At 41.6% G+C, this 18,383-nt stretch overlaps 1 protein-coding gene across 4 annotated transcripts in view; it reads right to left on the bottom strand.

Annotated features, from left to right (window-relative positions):
- The window catches only part of csf1 (macrophage colony-stimulating factor precursor), a 46,713-nt gene that overhangs the window by 17,305 nt on the left and 11,025 nt on the right, over positions 1-18,383 (bottom strand). For all 4 annotated transcript variants that reach the window (XM_090204146.1, XM_090204145.1, XM_090204147.1 and 1 more), the window contains 1 exon segment: positions 572-742. In XM_090204146.1, the coding sequence (XP_090060272.1) occupies positions 572-742 (171 nt within the window).

The following is an 18,383-nucleotide window of genomic DNA, read 5'->3' as shown; positions in this document are numbered from 1 at the left end:
TGGTAGTTTTTCCTTTGGTGTACTGTTGATACAGTACCAAATGTTTTGCAAGTGAGCAGCAAAGATTATCCATTATATTGACAAGATAGTCGGGTGACCACTCTAATGGAAATACATTGACGGCAAGCGGGGGGAGGCGAGATTAGGTGGGACCATTCTAACCAATGAGAGGGCAGATAAGCGTGTAAAAAAACAGGCCCAACTCCTATATAAAGTAGCATTTTTTTAAGTTGCCGAAATGACACTTACGTCCACTTATATCAGTGCATTCATTGCAACCTAACCATTACATTTTGTTGTTAACCAAATTCAAAACTCATTGACCTCCATACAAAAATGCCTCAATTCGTGGTTTATTTTCTTGGACAGATTTTAGGTGGAGTACACCCTCTCACTTCGCCTGTCAGCAGACAAATTTTCAAGACATAGGATTGTCAAGTTGCAAAGTGTCACTTGCCACCTCATAATGATGATGCATTTTGCATGATGCACCTTGGCACAATCCAAAACACCTTTGGAAGAGACTGTTCCTGGACTAGAGTAGGAAAGCTCATAAGTAAGTAGCACTCACCTCAATCTCCTCATTAATTTCAGGTATGCAGTTTTGGGAGTAGAGGTCATATATGACCTTTTTCAGGAGTTTGACATAGCGCCCGTTGTCCGATTTCCTGACATACTTGAAGTGTGTGTTCAGAAGCTCCAGGATTTGTGGAAATGCTGCTTTGATGTAACAGACTTCACTCTGTGTTTCAAAGGAAAAAGAAACCTATCGTCACTGCATTTTTTAACACTGGTTTGTATTGAGACTTGAATCTCCTTTCCAAAAGCAGACCAGGGTTAGGGCTTTTAAATATATATATATATTTGTTTTTACATTATATAGATGTGGAAATAGGTGACAAAATGGGCTTTTGGATGTCACATCCAGGCCTGTACTTGTAGTCTTGGACCGAGAATATGCAGTGTATTTGGAAAATATTCAGACCCCTTGACTTTATACACATTTTGTTATGTTACAGCCTTATTCTAAAACTGATTAAATCTTTATTTTCCCTCATCAATCTCAAGATTTTTAGACATTTTTGTAAATGTATTACATTTTTTAAAGTGTTCAGACCCTTTACTCTGCACTTTGTTGAAGCATCTTTGGCAGCGATTACAGCCTTGAGTCTTCTTGGGCATGACACTATAAGATTGGTACACCTGTATTTGGGGAGTTTCTCCCATTCTTCTCTGCAGATCCTTTCAAGCTCTGTCAGGTTGGATGGGAAGCGTCGCTGCACAGCTTTTTTCAGGTCTCTCCAGAGATGTTCGATTGGGTTCAAGTTCGGGCTCTGGCTGGGCTACTCAAGGACATTCAGAGACTTGTCCCAAAGCCACGCCTGCGTTGTCTTGGTTGTGTAGTTAGGGTCGATGTCCTGTTGGAAAGTGAACCTTCACCCACAGTCTGAGGTCCTGAGCGCTCTAGAGCAGGTTTTCATTAAGGATCTCTATGTACTTTGCTTCATTCATCTTTCCCTTGATCCTGATTAGTCTCCCAGTCCCTGCCACTGAAAAAAAAAATCACCACCACCATGCTTCACCGTAGGGATGGCACTTGGCAATCAAGCCAAAGAGTTCAATCTTGGTTTTATCAGTCCAGATAATCTTGTTTCTCATGGTCAGAGTCCTTTCGGTGCATTTTGGCAAACTCTAAGCGAGCAGTCATGTGCCTTTTACTAAGGAGTGGCTTCCGTCTGGCCACTCTACCATTCTACCATAAAGGCCTGATTTAGTGGAGTGCTTCAGATATGGTTGTCCTTCTGGAAGGTTCTCCAATCTCCACAGAGGAACTCTGGATCTCTGACAGAGTGACCATCGGGTTCTTGGTCACATCCCTAACCAATGCCCTTCTCCTCCGATTGCTCAGTTTGGGTGGGTGGCCAAACAATGTATTTAATCCATTTTAGAATGAGGCAGTAATGTAACAAAATGTGGAAAAAGTCAAGGTGTCTGAATACTTTCCGAATGCACTGCAGTTGTCCATTTTCAAATTGGATATCCTGTTTTTACCTTAAGTATGATGATGGGGTGGCCACGCCTAACTTGTTAATATACTTGATAAGGTCCTAAGGCCATTTGTAATATATTGATGCTGCGATTGGCCCAACATCAAGTTTGATGTTGGCAGTGCCACGCCCAGCCACCCACTGAAGTTACAAGTGTCCAGGGGCAAGCCTTCTTATATCCATGGTCTGATTGGCGTGAGACTCACATATGCATCTCCACAGACACGTTTGAGTAAAAATCCCCCAGGGATTATCGAAGGGTTTATCGACTACACATGGATACATACCCTTACCTAGATTGAGTTTGGAAGTCTTCCCAAAAAGGGCTAAACAAAAGGCTCAGAAACACCTGGTTTCAACATACTGTATGTGCCTCTTTTCATCCCTGCAGACAAGAATCTGAAGAAAAGTGTGAAGTTCCCCCGTTGAAATGTCTTGCCACCCTACTCAATGGGTGCTAAGTGTATACACTGCAAGACCTTAGTCACAACTGAAAAACAGGCAAGAGATGAGCATATTGCAATGCTTAAAAAAATATATTCTAGTGTGAAAGACAAGTCCCTGTTGGCCCCGCTGGTATAAAATCAACTCTGTTTGCCCCCCATCCCTCTCAGTAGTCAATTAACCCATTGCGAGATGCAATCCTACTGACAGTCAAAATCATCTTGACTCGAGAACTTCAGAGACAGCTGATCTTCACATACAGTACCAGTGTTTGGAGACACCTTCTCATTCAGGAGTTTTTCTTTATTTCTACATTGTAAAATAATAGTGAAGACATCAAAACTATGAAATAACACATGGAATCATGTAATAAGCAAAAAAGTGTTAAACAAATCAAAATATATTTTATATTTGAGATTCTTCAAAGTAGCCACCCTTTTCCTTGATGACAGCTTTTCCAACAGTCTTGAAGGAGTTCCCACTTACGCTGAGCACTTGTTGGCTGCTTTTCCTTCACTCAAATATCTCAAATTTGGACTCATCAGACCAAAGGACAATTTCTACCGATCTAATGTCCATTGCTTGTGTTTCTTGGCCCGTGCAAGTCTCTTTTTATTATTGGTGTCCTTTAGTAGTGGTTTCTTTGCCTCAATTTGACCATGAAGGCCTGGTTCACGCAGTCTTCTCTGAACAGTTGATGTTGAGATGTGTCTGTTACTTGAACTCTGTGATGCATTTATTTGGGATCAAATGTCTGAGGCTGGTAACTCTAATGAACTTATCCTCTGAAGCAGAGGTAACTCTGGGTCTTCTTTTCCTGTGGCGGTCCTCATGAGAGCCAGTTCCGTCATAGCGCTTGATGGTTTTGCGACTGCACTTGAAGGAGTTTTCAAAGTTCTTGAAATGTTCCAGATTGACTGACCTTCATGTCTTAACGTAATGATGGACTGTCAATTCTCTTTGCTTATTTGAACTGTTCTTTTACCAAATAGTGGTGGCATACAGAAGATAGCCCTTTCTTGTCACAACACAACTGATTGGCTAAAACACATTAAAAAGGAAAGAAATTCAACAAATTATTTTTTAACAAGGCACACCTATTAATTGAAATGCTTGACTACCTCATGAAGCTGGTTGAGAGAATGCCAAGAGTGGGCAAAGTTGTCATCAAGGCAAAGGGTGGCCACTATGAAGAATCTCACTTTTTTGGTAACTACATGATTCCATATGTGTTTTTTCATAGTTGTGATGTCTTCACTATTATTCTACAATTTTGAAAATAGTAAAAATAAAGAAAAACCCATGAATGAGTAGGTGTGTCCAAACCTTTGACTGGTACTGTATATTGCCCCATAGATGCCACCCAACAATACTTTTGGGAGAAGTTCAATTCATACAACCCTAAAAGCTTGAAGAGTTTCATAGACTACATAAGGGTAAATACCATTATCTAGATTGAATTTGGAAGTCTTCCAACAAGTGGAAAAGAACACCTCAGAAACACCGGCTTTTGACATATGTGACATTAATGAGGGTCGCCAAACCATACATATGAAATTTTGGAAAGATTAGACCTTTTTAACCCTTTCAAAAAGCCCCTATAATACCAAATGAATGCACTTCCTGCTCTTCTGGATCCCCTGCAGTTCGTGTATCGCACAAAGAGAAGTGTGGACGACATCAAGCTGTTTTTAATGGATACCATCGACAGACATCTGGAGAGCAGGAGGGACTTTGTTTCTGGACTTTTCATCTGCATTTTACACCATGCAGCCTTCCGTCCTAGCCAGAAAACTTGACTCACAGTTCAATCTTGACCATTGCCTTTTCTAATGGATTATGGATTTTTTAACTGACTGGCCACGGAGAGTGTATGTTAATGTCAGACACCCTACTCAATTGCACAGGTTCACCACAATGGTGTGTATTGTCACCCCTTTTTTACATTTTCTACACCAATGACTGTCAGATGACACATTCCTTCTCTAACTCCTCTCAGGGTCTGAGCAGGACCACAGCCCAGCCCTTCAGGACATCATTATTGTGTGACAGCGCGCTGTTGGAGTTGAATGTGTCCAAGACGAAGGAAATGGTTGTTGACTTCAGGAAAGGACGCCCCCCTGGATGGTGATCATCCATGGTGAGCAGGTGGACATTGTGCACCAGTATAGATATCTTTGATAATAACCTGAAGTTTGAACAAAACACAGACGCCATCATCAAAAACGCCCATCAGAGCAATACTTCATCAGAAACTGAACTGATTCAGTGTCCACAAATCTATATTGTAAACCTTTTACAGTTCTTTCATTAAGAGCGTGTTCTGTGTTTCTCTTTAAAATGCTGGTTCACATCCCTCTCTGTCAAGAGAAGGACCGCCTCTAAGCCATAGTGAATACCTGGTCTAAGATCACTGTGGTGCCTCCTTCTTTGAGCAGCAGACCAGGAGGAAGATGTATGACATGCTGGGGGACAGCACCCATGTCCTCAACCCGCAGATCCAACTGCTCCCCCTTGGACGCCACCTGCACTGTCTGAAGTGCTCCACCAATAGGCATATGGCCTCATTTGTGCCAGAGGCAATTCACCTGTTTAACAGGACCAACAAGGAAGATCTAGCGACGACTATTCTAGAGATAGTTTAGCCCTGAAATGGATTAAGGACTGTGGCTACCATAACTTTGAAGTTTCTTAAAATGCACCATTAACTTTTAATTGATGCATTAGCGTATATACTTAGATAGAATTTTGAAGTCTTCCAAAAAGGGCTGAAAAAAGGCTCAAACCTCTGGTTTCAACATATTGTTTCATCCCTGTAGACAAGTATCTGAAAAAAAAGTGGGAAATTCCTCCCTTTGAAAAGGCTTGCCACCTCACTCAATTGGTGTTAGGGTTTTGCACTGCAAGGCCTTTTTGATAACTGAAAAAGAGGCAAGAGTTGAGCATATTCCAATGTTTAAATATATATATATTCTGGTGTGAATATATATATTCACACCAGAATATATAATATATTTACTCTCAGTTTGCCCCCATCCCTCTCAGTGGTCGATCATCTCATCGCGAGACGTTGTCCTTCTGACAGTCAATCTTTCCCAATAACTTCAGAGACAACTGATCTTCACATATACTGCCTCTTAGATGCCCCCCAACAATACAACAAAAACAAAAAGTTTCACATTTGTGCCGGTTCATGAGGGTCACCGAACCACATACAGTGCATTCAGAAAGTATTCAGACCCCTTTCCCTTTTCCACATATTGTTACGTTACAACCTTAATCTAAAATTAGCGTTGAAAAATTTGGGGCCACTTAGAAATGTCCTTATTTTTTAAAGAAAAGCACATTTTTTGTCCATTAAAACAACATCAAATTCATCAGAAATACAGTGAAGACGCTTAGTGGGACTCTCACAGGACAATGACCCAAAACCTCCACGATTTTTAAGGTTTGGGATGAGTTGAACCGCAGAGTGAAGGAAAAGCAGTCAACAAGTGCTCAGCATATGTGGGAACTCCTTCAAGACTGTTGGAAAAGCATTCCTCCGGTTGAGAGAATGCCAAAAGTGTGCAAAGCTGTCAAAGCAAGGGGTGGCTACATTGATTTGTTTAACACTTTTTTGATTACTACATGATTCCATATGTGTTATTTCATATTTGAGTTTTGATGTCTTCACAATTATTCTGCAATGTAGAAATAGTAAAAATAACAAAAACTCTTGAATTAGTAGGTGTGTCTAAATTTGACTGATACTGTATATACACTGCTCAAAAAAATAAAGGGAACACTTAAACAACACAATGTAACTCCAAGTCAATCATACTTCTGTGAAATCAAACTGTCCACTTAGGAAGCAACACTGATTGACAATACATTTCACATGCTGTTGTGCAAATGGAATAGACAACAGGTAGAAATTATAGGCAATTAGCAAGACACCCCGAATAAAGGAGTGGTTCTGCAGGTGGTGACCAAATACCACTTCTCAGTTCCTATGCTTCCTGGCTGATGTTTTGGTCACTTTTGAATGCTGGCGGGGCTTTCACTCTAGTGGCTCAGGTAGTGCAGCTCATCCAGGATGGCACATCAATGCGAGATGTGGCAAGAAGGTTTGCTGTATCTGTCAGCATAGTGTCCAGAGCATGGAAACGCTACCAGGAGACAGGCTAGTACATCAGGAGATGTGGAGGAGGCTTTAGGAGGGCAACAACCCAGCAGAAGGACCGCTACCTCCGCCTTTGTGCAAGGAGGAGCAGGAGGAGCACTGCCAGAGCCCTGCAAAATGACCTCCAGCAGGCCACAAATGTGCATGTGTCTGCTCAAACGGTCAGAAACAGACTCCATGAGGGTGGTATGAGGGCCCAACGTCCACAGGTGGGGGTTGTGCTTACAGCCCAACACCGTGCAGGACGTTTGGTATTTGCCAGAGAACACCAAGATTGGCAAATTCGCCATTGGTGCCCTGTCATCTTCACAGATGAAAGCAGGTTCACACTGAGCACGTGACAAACGTGATAGAGTCTGGAGACGCCGTGAAGAACGTTCTGCTGCCTGCAACATCCTCCAGGATGACCGGTTTGGCAGTGGGTCAGTCATGGTGTGGGGTGGCATTTCTTTGGGAGGCCGCACAGCCCTCCATGTGCTCGCCAGAGGTAGCCTGACTGCCATTAGGTACCGAGATGAGATCCTCAGACCCCTAGTGAGACCATATGCTGGTGCGGTTGGCCCTGGGTTCCTCCTAATGCAAGACAATGCTAGACCTCATGTGGCTGGAGTATGTCAGCAGTTCCTGCAAGAGGAAGGCATTGATGCTATGGACTGGCCCGCCCCTTCCCCAGACCTGAATCCAATTGAGCACATCTGGGACATCATCTCTCGCTCCATCCACCAACGCCACGTTGCACCACAGACTGTCCAGGAGTTGGCGGATGCTTTAGTCCAGGTCTGGCAGGAGATCCCTCAGGAGACCATCCGCCACCTCATCAGGAGCATGCCCAGGCATTGTAGGGAGGTCATACAGGCACGTGGAGGCCACACACACTACTGAGCCTCATTTTGACTTGTTTTAAGGACATTACATCAAAGTTGGATCAGTCTGTAGTGTGGTTTTCCATTTTAATTTTGAGTGTGACTCCAAATCCAGACTTTTTTTTATCAATTTCCATTGATAATTTTTGTGTGATTTTGTTGTCAGCACATTCAACTATGTAAAGAAAAATGTATTTAATAAGAATATTTCATTCATTCAAATCTAGGATGTGTTATTTTAGTGTTCCCTTTATGTTTTGAGCAGTGTATTTTTTTGCAACATTTGCAAAGACATTGGCAACTTTGTAATTGTAGTCAACTTTGTTTTGAAGTATTTGGAGGTTACAGAGAGACAGATAAAGATCTTGATTCAAGGTTTTGCAGAGATCTGTATACACAACTGTTCTTCAAGTGGTCTGAGGCAGTTGGTAAATAATGAGCGTTTTCAAGAACAACTTTAGTATTTTACTGCAGTGGGCTAAATCTGGCTCACACAGTGTTTCTTGGTAGTCTTAAACAAATCTAATTTGAAACAAAAGTATGCACCTCATACACATGGTTATGGGTTTAATAAAAGATTATACTTCTACCATGTCCGATTAAGGGCTCAATCTTCGGCTGGCTTTGAGGTGGCGATAGTGTCAAACGGAAAAGTTTACAATTTCTTCATGTAAAACGGGCGCACTGGCATTTCCAGTCTTAACGCCAGTTTCGGTAAATTATCTGTTTTATATCAGCTCGTATGCGCTCCGATGTGCAGGTTGGAAATATTTGACGTGTGTCCTAAAAAACATAATCCCGAAGTGCTAATTTTAGGCAGCGAAAATAGGGATGTTTAAGACCAACCAAAAGCAGGAACGCAGTTGGCTATGGCATCGATTTTAACAGCAGAAGCGCAGCCTATCCAGCCATGTTATCCGCATGGAACAAGAGTAGTGTAATGTGCTTTTGAAACATAAAAAAATGACTGTTTTTTTCCCATTTTGGGGGGATTCAAAAATCAAGCATAGCCTCCCCTCCTCTCAATGAAGGCTCCTTTTTGAACCTTTCCAGTTCAATACCGAAGTAGTCCAAACTGTCGATAAAGGTTTTGACTCCTGAAACCGCTTGGAAATAAATCTTAATCACCAAAGCTTTATTGAAATATCAAGTTTGAGAGTGGTCAAACAGTGAGCTGATATTCCCTTTATATCTATGCATTGTATGGCCCACATTATTTTAGACATGCAGGTCTAAATGCATGGATGTGCGTAAAACGCTCCATAGTCTGGGTTGTTTAAATATTATATTCCCACGGGGAGAAATTATGGGGCCTTTAATTGTGAGGTAGCCTATTTAAAACAAGTTATTGTTTGGTTTTGTTTAGAATTTATTCGAATTATTTATTCTCATTCCCATTCTTAGTGTTTATCAGTAATGCATTTAATCTTGATTATTGACAATGCTTGGCATGTTCATGCTCAGCCATAATGCAATACATTAGGCCTATTACTTAGAACAATGTAGTCTGAAAATGGGTTCAAGTTCACGTATTTAGCAAAGATAGATCTACATTTTGTTATTTTGCTTCTGTAAGGCATTTAACAAACTATAATGGACTAACATTGAAATTGGAGTTTATTCCAAGGCAATGCATAAAAGTCCGGAAATACACAACATGAATCAACCACACATTTTGCCATGGATCACATTCTGATTGGCCAAGCCTCGACACTTCCTCGACTTCATCATCAAAACCCAGTCATTCCGCAGCAACGCCAGCAAGTGCTGTGATAATTGAGATAGTGAAAATAGCTTAAATATTTCTCACACACCCCAGAAGCTATATCGCTACCACCTGTGCTTAGATTTACCATTGCATTAGGCTCGTTAACCAGTTGAGTCTATGGGGGCGCTATTTCATTATTGGATAAAAAAACGTGCCCGTTTTAAGCGCAATATTTTGTCACGAAAAGATGCTCGACTATGCATATAATTGACAGCTTTGGAAAGAAAACAGTCTAACGTTTCCAAAACTGCAAAGATATTATCTGTGAGTGCCACAGAACTCATGCTACAGGCGAAACCACGATGAAACTTTAAACAGGAAATTAGCAGAATTTCTGAAGCTCTTTTTTCCAATGTCTCCTTATATGGCTGTGAATGCACCAGGAACGAGCCTGCGCTTTCTGTCGTTTCTTCAAGATGTCTGCAGCATTGTGACGTATTTGTAGGCATATCATTGGAAGATTGGCCATAAGAGACTACATTTTCCAGGGATCCGCCCGGTGTCCTTTGTCTAAATTGGTGCGTAATCTTCAGTTGCGGTCATTTTCTCCTGGGATTCAGGACAGAAAGCACACTTCCACGAACGATATATCATCGAAGAGATATGTGAAAAACACCTTGAGGATTTGTTCTAAACAACGTTTGCCATGTTTCAGTCGATATTATGGAATTAATTTGGAAAAAAGTTTGGCGTTTTGATGACTGGATTTTTTATTTTTTTTTGGTAGCCAAACGTGACGCACCAAACCGAGCGATTTCTCCTAAACAAATAATCTTTCAGGAAAAACTGAACATTTGCCCTCTAACAGAGTCTCCTCATTGAAAACATCTGAAGTTCTTCAAAGGTAAATTATTTTATTTGAATGCTTTTCTGGTTTTTGTGAAAATGTTGCCTGCTGAATGCTAACGCTAATGCTAACGCTAAATGCTACGCTAGCTAGCTGCTGTTACACAAATTATTGTTTTCCTATGGTTGAGAAGCATATTTTGAAAATCTGAGATGACAGTGTTGTTATGTGGATGTGACAGGGCCTGCAAAGTATTACAGACTACAAAGGTACGTACAGCTGAGAGCTGCTCAGTGACACGGGCCTACCAGATGAGCTAAATAAGTTGCATGCTCGCTTCGAGGCAAGTAACACTGAAAAATGCATGAGAGCAGCAGCTGTTCCAGATGACTGTGTGATCACGCTCTCCGCAGCCGATGTGAGTAGACATTTAAACAGGTCAACTTTCCCAAGGCCGCAGGGCCAGAAGGATTACCAGGACGTGTACAACGAGCATGCGTTGACCAACTAGCAAGTGTCTTCACTGACATTTTCAACCTCTCCCTGTCTGAGTCTGAAATATCAACATGTTTCAAGCAGACCACCATAGTCCCTGTGGACAAGAACACTAAGGTAACCTGCCTAAATCACTACCGACCCATAGCACTCACGTATGTAGCCATGAAATGCTTTGAAAGGATGGTCAGGGCTCACATCAACACCATTATCCCAGAAACCCTAGACCCACTCTAATTTGTATACTGCACCAACAGATCCACAGATGATGCAGTCTCTATTGCACGCCACACCTCCCTTTCATACCTGGACAAAAGGAACACCTATGTGAAAATGCTCAGCGTTCAACACCATAGTGCCTTCAATGCTCATCATTAAGCTAAGGACCCTGGAACTAAACACCTCCCTCTGCACCTGGATCCTGGACTTCCTGACGGGCCGCCGCCAAGTGGTAAGGGTAGGTAACAACACATCCGCAACGCTGATCCTCAACACGGGGGCCTCTCAGGGGTGCGTGCTCAGCCCCGTCCTGTACTCCCTTGTTCACTCATGACTGCATGTCCAGGCACAATTCCAACACCATAATTAAGTTTGCTGATGACAGAACAGCAGTAGGCCTGATCACTGAAAACGATGAGACAGCCTATAGGGAGGAGGTCAGAGACCTGACCGTGTGGTGCAAGGACAACAACCTCTCCCTCAACGTGATCAAGACAAAAGAGATGATTGTGGACTACAGGAAAAGGAGGACCGAGCACGCCCCAATTCTCATCGACTGGGCTGTAGTGGAGCAGGTTGAGAGCTTCAAGTTCCTTGGCATCCACATCACCAACAAACTAACATGGTCCAAGCACACCAAGACAGTCATGTAGAAGGCACAACAAAGCCTATTCCCCCTCTATACCAGGGGGTGTCAGAGGAAGGCCCTAAAAATTGCCAATGACTCCAGCCACCCTAGTCATAGACTGTTCTCTTTGCTACCGCATGGCAAGCGGTACGTATAGGTCCAAGAGGCTCCTAAATAGCTTCTACCCCCAAGCCGTAAGACTCCTGAACAGCTATTCAAATGGCTACACAGACTATTTGCATTCGGCTCAGGTGACAAATAAATGTTGATTTGAAATCAGATCCAACAATAATATCAAGGGATTAGAAATCCAGGGTTGAAAAGCAATGGTGTCATTGTACACTGATGATTCAAGTTTTCTTATAAATCCACAACTTGGATCCCTCCACAAACTCTGGATCATTGGATTACAACCAAATTATGATAAGTGTACTATTTACATATTTGATCACAAAAAAGTATGACTTTTACAGTACCATGTAGTTTGCAAATAAAATGGTCTGATGGTGATGTGGATATACTCAGTATACATTTCCCAAACTAAATAAACGATCTCACTCCAGGAAATGTTAATAGGAAGTTAAAAATAGGTAAGATATTGCTAACATGGAAAGGTGTCTATTTGTGGAAAAATCAGCCTAACTTTTTAGTCATTTTACCTATTTGCTCATGGTCTTGCCTATACCTAGCAAACAGTTTTTTAAATTGTTTGTTAAAAATATTTTCCATTTTATTTGGAATGGCAAGTGAGACAAAATTAAAAGGGCCTATTTATATAATTAATTTGTATTCAGAAGGCAGAAATGATTAAATATTAAAGAGTTAGAACTCTCAGTAAAGGCTTCAGTCATACAAATGTTATACTTAAATCCAAACTGGTTCTCTAGGAAATGAGTAAGAATGTCTCACCCTATGTTCATGAATGTTCTTTATCCTTTTTTAAGATTTCAACCTCTCACTTTGTTATTTTAAAATGAAACCATCTCCCAAATATCGCTATTTTAAAACAAACAAATCAAATTTTAATCCACCAGAAAAGACATAACAAATAATACAATAAATATTGTGGTTAAAATCAAATAAAGTAATTGATAGAAAAAAACATTATAATTTAAAAAAAAAAGTATAATCTTCATAAATTACATCATAAATATGCCTGGTGGGATTATGTCACACATGCATTTAACAAAAATATATGGAAATTATGACAAACAACTAATTGCAGCATTACCGCAAAAATGGAAGAGGAAAGTTGAAAAGGGGCAAAGTAAGGAACTTGCCTGTCAGCCCTGCATCAAAGACCATAATTGGTTAAAGAAAATTGTGATAAATAAAAAGTATACCAGTTTCATTTAAGGACCAAAGAATTGACAGATCTAAATTTCAAAATAGTTTGGAAGAGATTTTTGACGTACCGATTCCATTGCACATGGTTTATGGACTGATACGCAAACTTCAGTTTTTACAATTTAAATTATTATACAAAATTCTTGCAACCAATATAATGTTATTTATATGGGGGATACAACCTTCCCAGCTCTGCAGATTTTACGGCGAAGAGACAGAATCATTTGTAGCTTGTTTTTGGTAACAGTTTCAGAAATGGCTGAAGAATTGCAATATTTACCTGGAGCTAACCCTGCAGATAGCACTACTTGGTGATCTGAAAAGTCATAGTCAATTTATCAACACTATAATAATACTTTTAGCAAAAATGTTTATTTTCAATTAAAAATCTGTGGGAACAATGAGAAAAGAAAGTTTTTGATCTTTTGTGAAACATCACATCACAGTTGAAATATATATGGCTGTCACGCCCTGACAGTCGATTGCTTTGTATGTTTCTATTTTTGTTTGGTCAGGGTGTGATTTGGGTGGGCATTCTATGTTTGTATGTCTAGGTTTTTGTATTTCTATGTTTCGGCAGTCAGGGACAGCTGTCTTTTGTTGTCTCTGACTGGGAATCATACTTAGGTAGCCTGTTTTGCCACCTTAGGTTGTGGGTAGTTGTTTTCTGTTTAGTGTTTGTATCACCTGTCAGAACTGTTTCGGTTATTCCTTTTGTTATTTTCTAGTTAGTGTTCAGTTTCAAATAAATAATTTGAACACGCCCAATTTTTCAGTTTTTGATTTGTTAAAAAAGTTTGAAATATCCAATAAATGTCATTCCACTTCATGATTGTGTCCTACTTGTTGTTGATTCTTCACAAAAAAATACAGTTTTATATCTTTATGTTTGAAGCCTGAAATGTGACAAAAGGTCGCAAAGTTCAAGGGGGCCGAATACTTTCGCAAGGCACTGTATATAAAGTATATATTTGTAAATATGTATGTGCATATACACTGCTCAAAAAATAAAGGGAACACTAAAATAACACATCCTAGATCTGAATGAATTAAATATTCTTATTAAATACATTTTTTCTTTACATAGTTGAATGTGCTGACAATAAAATCACACAAAAATTATCAATGGAAATCAAATTTATCAACCCATGGAGATCTGAGTGGAGTCACACTCAAAATCAAAGTGGAAAACCACACTACAGGCTGATCCAACTTTGATGTAATGTCCTTAAAACAAGTCAAAATGAGGCTCAGTAGTGTGTGTGGCCTCCACATGTCTGTATGACCTCCCTACAATGCCTGGGCATGCTCCTGATGAGGTGGCGGATGGTCTCCTGAGGTATCTCCTCCCAGACCTGGACTAAAGCATCCGCCAACTCCTGGACAGTCTGTGGTACAACGTGGCTGGTTGGTGGATGGAGCGAGACATGATGTCCCAGATGTGCTCAATTGGATTCAGGTCTGGGGAACGGGCGGGCCAGTCCATAGCATCAATGCCTTCCTCTTGCAGGAACTGCTGACACACTCCAGCCACATGAGGTCTAGCATTGTCTTGCAGTAGGAGGAACCCAGGGCCAACCACACCTGCATATGGTCTCACAAGGGGTCTGAGGATCTCATCTCGGTACCTAATGGCAGTCAGGCTACCTCTGGCGAGCACATGGAGGGCTGTGCGGCCCCCCAAAGAAATGCCACCCCACACCATGACTGACCCACCGCCAAACTGGTCATGCTGGAGGATGTTGCAGGCAGCAGAACGTTCTCAATGGCATCTCCAGACTGTCACGTCTGTCACATGTGCTCAGTGTAAACCTGCTTTCATCTGTGAAGAGCACAGGGTGCCAGTGGCGAGTTTGCCAATCTTGGTGTTCTCTGGCAAATGACAAACGTCCTGCACGGTGTTGGGCTGTAAGCACAACCCCCATCTGTGGACGTCGGACCCTCATACCACCCTCATGGAGTCTGTTTCTGACCGTTTGCGCACACATATGCACATTTGTGTCCTGCTGGAGGTCATTTTGTAGGGCTCTGGCAGTGCTCCTCCTTGCACAAAGGCGAAGGTAGCGGTCCTGCTGCTGGGTTGTTGCCCTCCTACGGCCTCCTCCACGTCTCCTGATGTACTGGCCTGTCTCCTGGTAGCGCCTCCATGCTCTGGACACTACGCTGACAGACACAGCAAACCTTCTTGCCACATCTCGCATTGATGTGCCAGCCTGGATGAGCTGCACTACCTGAGCCACTTGTGTGGGTTGTAGACTCCGTCTCATGCTACCACTAGAGTGAAAGCACCGCCAGCATTCAAAAGTGACCAAAACATCAGCCAGGAAGCATAGGAACTGAGAAGTGGTCTGTGGTCCCCACCTGCAGAACCAGTCCTTTATTGGGGGTGTCTTGCTAAATGCCGATAATTTCCACCTGTTGTCTATTCCATTTGCACAACAGCCTGTGAAATTTATTGTCAATCAATGTTGCTTCCTAAGTGGACAGTTTGATTTCACAGAAGTGTGATTGACTTGGAGTTACATTGTGTTGTTTAAGTGTTCCCTCTATTTTTTTGAGCAGTGTCCCCAAACTTTTGAATGGTAGTATATACAGTGGGGAGAACAAGTATTTGATACACTGCGGATTTTGCAGGATTTCCTACTTACAAAGCATGTAGAGGTCTGTAATTTATATCATAGGCACACTTCAACTGTGAGAGATGGAATCAAAAAAAAAATTTCATCCAGAAAATCACATTGTATGATTTTTAAGTAATTCATTTGCATTTTATTGCATGACATAAGTATTTGATCAACTACAAACCAGTAAGAATTCCGGCTCTCACAAACCTGTTAGTTTTTCTTTAAGAAGCCCTCCTGTTCTCCACTCCTTACCTGTATTAACTGCACCTGTTTGAACTCATTACCTGTATAAAAGACACCAGTCCACACACTCAATCAAACAGACTCCAACCTCTCCACAATGGCCAAGACCAGAGAGCTGTGTAAGGACATCAGGGATAAAATGGTAGACCTGCACAAGGCTGGGATGGGCTACAGGACAATAGGCAAGCAGCTTGGTGAGAAGGCAACAACTGTTGGCGCAATTATTAGAAAATGGAAGAAGTTCAAGATGACGGTCAATCACCCTCGTTCTGGGGCTCCATGCAAGATCTCACCTCGTGGGGCAACAATGATCATGAGGGTGAGGGATCAGCCCAGAACTACACGGCAGGGCCCGGTCAATGACTTGAAGAGAGCTGGGACCAGAGTCTCAAAGAAAACCATTAGTAACACACTACGCCGTCATGGATTAAAATCCTGCAGCACACGCAAGGTCCCCCTGCTCAAGCCAGCGCATGTCCAGGCCCGTCTGAAATTTGCCAATGACCATCTGGATGATCCAGAGGAGGAATGGGAGAAGGTCATGTGGTCTGATGAGACAAAAATAGAGCTTTTTGGTCTAAACTCCACTCACCGTGTTTGGAGGAAGAAGAATGATGAGTACAACCCCAAGATCACCATCCCAACCGTGAAGCATGGAGGTGGAAACATCATTCTTTGGGGATGCTTTTCTGCAAAGGGGACAGGACGACTGCACCGTATTGAGGGGTGGATGGATGGGGCCATGTATCGCGAGATCTTGGCCAACAACCTCCTTCCCTCAGTGAGAGCATTGAAGATGGGTAGTGGTTGGGTCTTCCAGCATGACAATGACCCGAAACACACAGCCAGGGCAACTAAGGAGTGGCTCCGCAAGAAGCATCTCAAGGTCCTGGAGTGGCCTAGCCAGTCTCCAGACCTGAACCCAATAGAAAATCTTTGGAGGGAGCTGAAAGTCCGTATTGCCCAGCGACAGCCCCGAAACCTGAAGGATCTGGAGAAGGTCTGTATGGAGGTGTGTGCCAAAATGCCTGCTGCAGTGTGTGCAAACCTGGTCAAGAACTACAGGAAACGTATGATCTCTGTAATTGCAAACAAAAGTTTCTGTACCAAATATTAAGTTCTGCTTTTCTGATGTATCAAATACTTATACTTAAAAATCATACTATGTGATTTTCTGGATTTTTGTTTTAGATTCCTTCTCTCACAGTTGAAGTGTACCTATGATAAAATGTACAGACCTCTACATGCTTTGTAAGTAGGAAAAGATGAAAAATCGGCAGTGTATCAAATACTTGTTCTCCTCACTGTATATACTACCATTCAAAAGTTTGGGGACACACAGAAATGTCCTTGTTTTTAAAGAAAAGCATCTATTAAAATAACATCAAATTGAACAAAAATACAGTGTAAACATTGTTAATGTTGGAAATTACTATTGTAGCTGGAAACGGCAGATTTTTTATGCAATATCTACATACACGTACAGAGGCCCATTATCAGAAACCATCACTCCTGTGTTCCAATGGCAGTTTTGTGTTAGCTAATCCAAGAAGTTCAGCATCCCGGAGTTGCTTCTTTACTGTTGATGTTGAGGCTGGTATTATTTAATGAAGCTGCCAGTTGAGGACTGCCAAACTAGACACTCTAATGTACTTGTCCTCTTGCTCAGTTGTACACTGGGGCCTCCCACTCCTCTTTCTATTCTAGTTAGAGCCAGTTTGCGCTGTTCTGTGAATGGTGTAGTACACAGCGTTGTACGAGATCTTCAGTTTCTTGACAATTTCTTGACAACACAGAAGTGATGGTTGCTGATAATGGGCCTCTGTAGGCCTATGTAGATATTCCATAAAAAATCTGCCGTTTCCAGCTACAATAGACATTTTCTATGTCTACACTGCATTTCTGATCAATTTATGTTATTTTAATGGGCAAAAAATGTGCTTTTCTTTCAAAAACAAGGACATTTCAATGTGACCCCAAACTTTTGAACGATATTTGCAAAAAAATATATGGGGATTGGAAGTGAAGCAGACAATTACATTGATGGAAGCTACAATCTATCTGCAATTTTACAGCTAATCTACCCACTGAAAAAAAACATTACCAACACATCAACAGCTTCTCTTGAACTATTATAGCCTGTCTGTCAGATACAACACTTAACCACACACCTTCCTAAATATGTCTTACATGCTTTCCTCTCAGTCTAAACACGTCCTAACCCCCTGAGATCCCCCTAAAGACCTCCCCTGCATGTTGCCCTCCCCAGGGGAAACAATATACAGTGGGGCAAAAAAGTATTTAGTCAGCCACCAATTGTGCAAGTTCTCCCACTTAAAAAGATGAGAGAGGCCTGTAATTTTCATCATAGGTACACTTCAACTATGACAGACAAATTGAGAAAACAAAATCCAGAAAATCACATTGTAGGATTTTTAATGAATTTATTTGCACCATCATAATTGGTGGCTGACTAAATACTTTTTTGCCCCACTGTTTATGGTAATATATGGTCTGTCTGTAAGGTACATCACTTGCCCACACTGAAGTGGTTGTTCCTCTCCCCAGGTGAGAAAACCTTTAAATCAGACCTCCATTTGTCAGAGACCTTGTTAACCCATAAACCATAAACTGGGGCAAGTTAAACTGTTAAACTTTTAAACTGTTAACCAGCAAGTTAAAATTAGGGAAGGCATCCCGACTCCATGCTACCACACAGCTCTCTCGCTCTCTGTTTACCTCCTGTAACTTC

This window comes from Oncorhynchus mykiss, chromosome 17 (assembly GCF_057628025.1).
Source record: "Oncorhynchus mykiss isolate SJ-2025 chromosome 17, ASM5762802v1, whole genome shotgun sequence".
Lineage (NCBI taxonomy): Eukaryota > Metazoa > Chordata > Actinopteri > Salmoniformes > Salmonidae > Oncorhynchus > Oncorhynchus mykiss.
This window is presented reverse-complemented; position numbering and strand designations above follow the sequence as displayed.